At 32.0% G+C, this 2,006-nt stretch overlaps 1 protein-coding gene across 1 annotated transcript in view; it reads right to left on the bottom strand.

The window, feature by feature from the left end:
• Positions 1–1,727, bottom strand: part of LOC111400658 — a 9,961-nt gene extending 8,234 nt beyond the window's left edge. Inside the window, exons 1-5 of the mRNA XM_023028070.1 lie at positions 1,371–1,727; positions 795–886; positions 535–717; positions 355–454; positions 197–262 (exon numbers count right to left, since the gene is read on the bottom strand). Of these exons, the coding sequence (XP_022883838.1) occupies positions 197–262; positions 355–454; positions 535–717; positions 795–853 (408 nt within the window). The 5' untranslated portion in view covers positions 854–886; positions 1,371–1,727. The remainder of the gene's footprint in view (positions 1–196; positions 263–354; positions 455–534; positions 718–794; positions 887–1,370) is intronic.
• Positions 1,728–2,006: the final 279 nt, after the last annotated feature.

Here is a 2,006-nt window from a genome sequence, read left to right as displayed (position 1 = left end):
TTCTCTGATTGACTTGAAAGATTGCTGATTTTAGACAGCAATTACTAAAATAAGTAATGGATATTTAAAAAATGAACCTTAACAAAACAAGAAAAGAAATATTGTAGAGAAAACTTTATTAAGAACAAGTAACTATTTGAAGGTGAGATACTGTTTCCTTTTCTATTTCAGATTACATGGGAAATCAATGAAGAACAGAAGTTAGATAAATAAACCAATTAAAAATACACAAGCGCATACCAGAAAGCTGATCACCTCTGTCCTGAAATTGATGAAAGATGGAGAGCAAATTAGTACACATTGCAGTCAAAGTAAAACCAAATGAACATCTACAGATGAAACAAAAATAACTACCTCCGCATATATTTTTCGGGCTGCTTCTAACTGAGACGTCTCAGCATCATAGGTATTGACCAGTTCCAAAACATCAGGTGTACTTACAAACCGAACAAACCTGAATAATAGAAGTTTCCAATTACATTGATATATGGGTTTATCAATATAAATAAATCAGTAAGTTGCAAGACGCACTACCTCTCAAGTGTTCCCTTCGTGAACCATATTTCCGAACTCTTTTGCCTTCCCGCTTCAAGCTTCACTGATTGAGCGTCAGATGCAACTTGTTCCTCCACAGCCTTTAAATGTGCTACAAATGGTTTAACCAGTCCCGCTGCTAATTTCTCAGTGTTTCCATTGCTGGAAACAAATAATTCACATCTGTCCCCAAAAGCATCCAGAGTTAATAACAAAATGATGGCAAAATACAACAAGTGATATCACTTAAATGTGCTTACCGCGATCGTCTAGGTGAAAGCAGGAAGAGAGCATAATCCAGAGGAGTGTCTGACTTCATTTTTCTTTTTCTCTAAAAATATTCCCTCATTTCCTAATTTTCAAAATTTATCAAATGACAATTAATTTTTATCACGGAAATACTAAATCAAAAACCTAAATTACATAGATAAAACTAATAAAGGAACTCAAAAACAAGAAATGTGTTTCTCCCATGAGTATATAAGAGAACTTAAAAAATAAAAAAATAAAACAATGTTGAAATTAAGCGATAATAGTAGACAACAGATCTCACTCAAAATCTTATATATTGAGAAATTTATCCAAGATTGAACTAAAACAAAAATGAAAAATCTATCATCCAAAAAACTCAAATCGAATTTCAGCCAGATCTGGTTATGTAACAACCAAATTCCTATCCAACCAGCAAGTTCAAATCAATGTCTTCAAACACAGTTACAAATTAAACCCAAAACGCAAGAAATAGGATAGAAATGAAAATATTGAGCTAAAAATCAAATAAAGCACCCAGAGCAGATAATTGAAATCTAATGGGATCGTAGAAAATCGAAACTAACCTATATAGTATCAATGCGAAGATCTTCAATTCAAACCTTGATCGTCGGATTCAACTTCATAATCGAACCAGCATTCGGGTCTCTTCTTTGTAGATAAGATTTTGTCGATTTTTTTCTCTTTTTCAATAATGGGAAGCTGGGTCTGGAGTTGTTTTTTTTTTTTTTTTTTCAAATTAAGCTTGAAGAGAACCCTACAAATGGGAATTGGTTTCGCTCTACTCCTTTCTGAAAATGATACTTTCTTGGAATGTATGCTTATATATTTTCTTGGAATATATATGAATTTGTGTCTGTGTTGGCATATTGGGGTTTGGGGTTAATAGTGAGGATGGCTGCTGTAATTGGGCTTCAGACAAAACCATTTGCCTTATTTTACTTTTGTTGTATTTTTGTAAACGTCAATGAAGGACAAAAGAGACAGTTTCCACTTGATATTTGTTGCCTGTGAAATTACCATAATGCCCATAATGCTAATTTTGAATTTAGAAAATTGATCTTCACTAAAATGAAATATATAAGGAAATCTATCTTTATGTTTTAAATGATTTAAATAAATTTAGTTAATCATTTTTAATATTTAGTTGATTTGGACTAGTGTGTAGTAATCAAGTTCATCCACAAAGTTGAAAATATTGA

The sequence above is a fragment of the Olea europaea genome, chromosome 1, assembly GCF_002742605.1.
Source record: "Olea europaea var. sylvestris chromosome 1, O_europaea_v1, whole genome shotgun sequence".
NCBI lineage: Eukaryota > Viridiplantae > Streptophyta > Magnoliopsida > Lamiales > Oleaceae > Olea > Olea europaea.
Note: the sequence above shows the minus strand (reverse complement) of the source record. Positions and strands in the feature narration are given on the sequence as shown.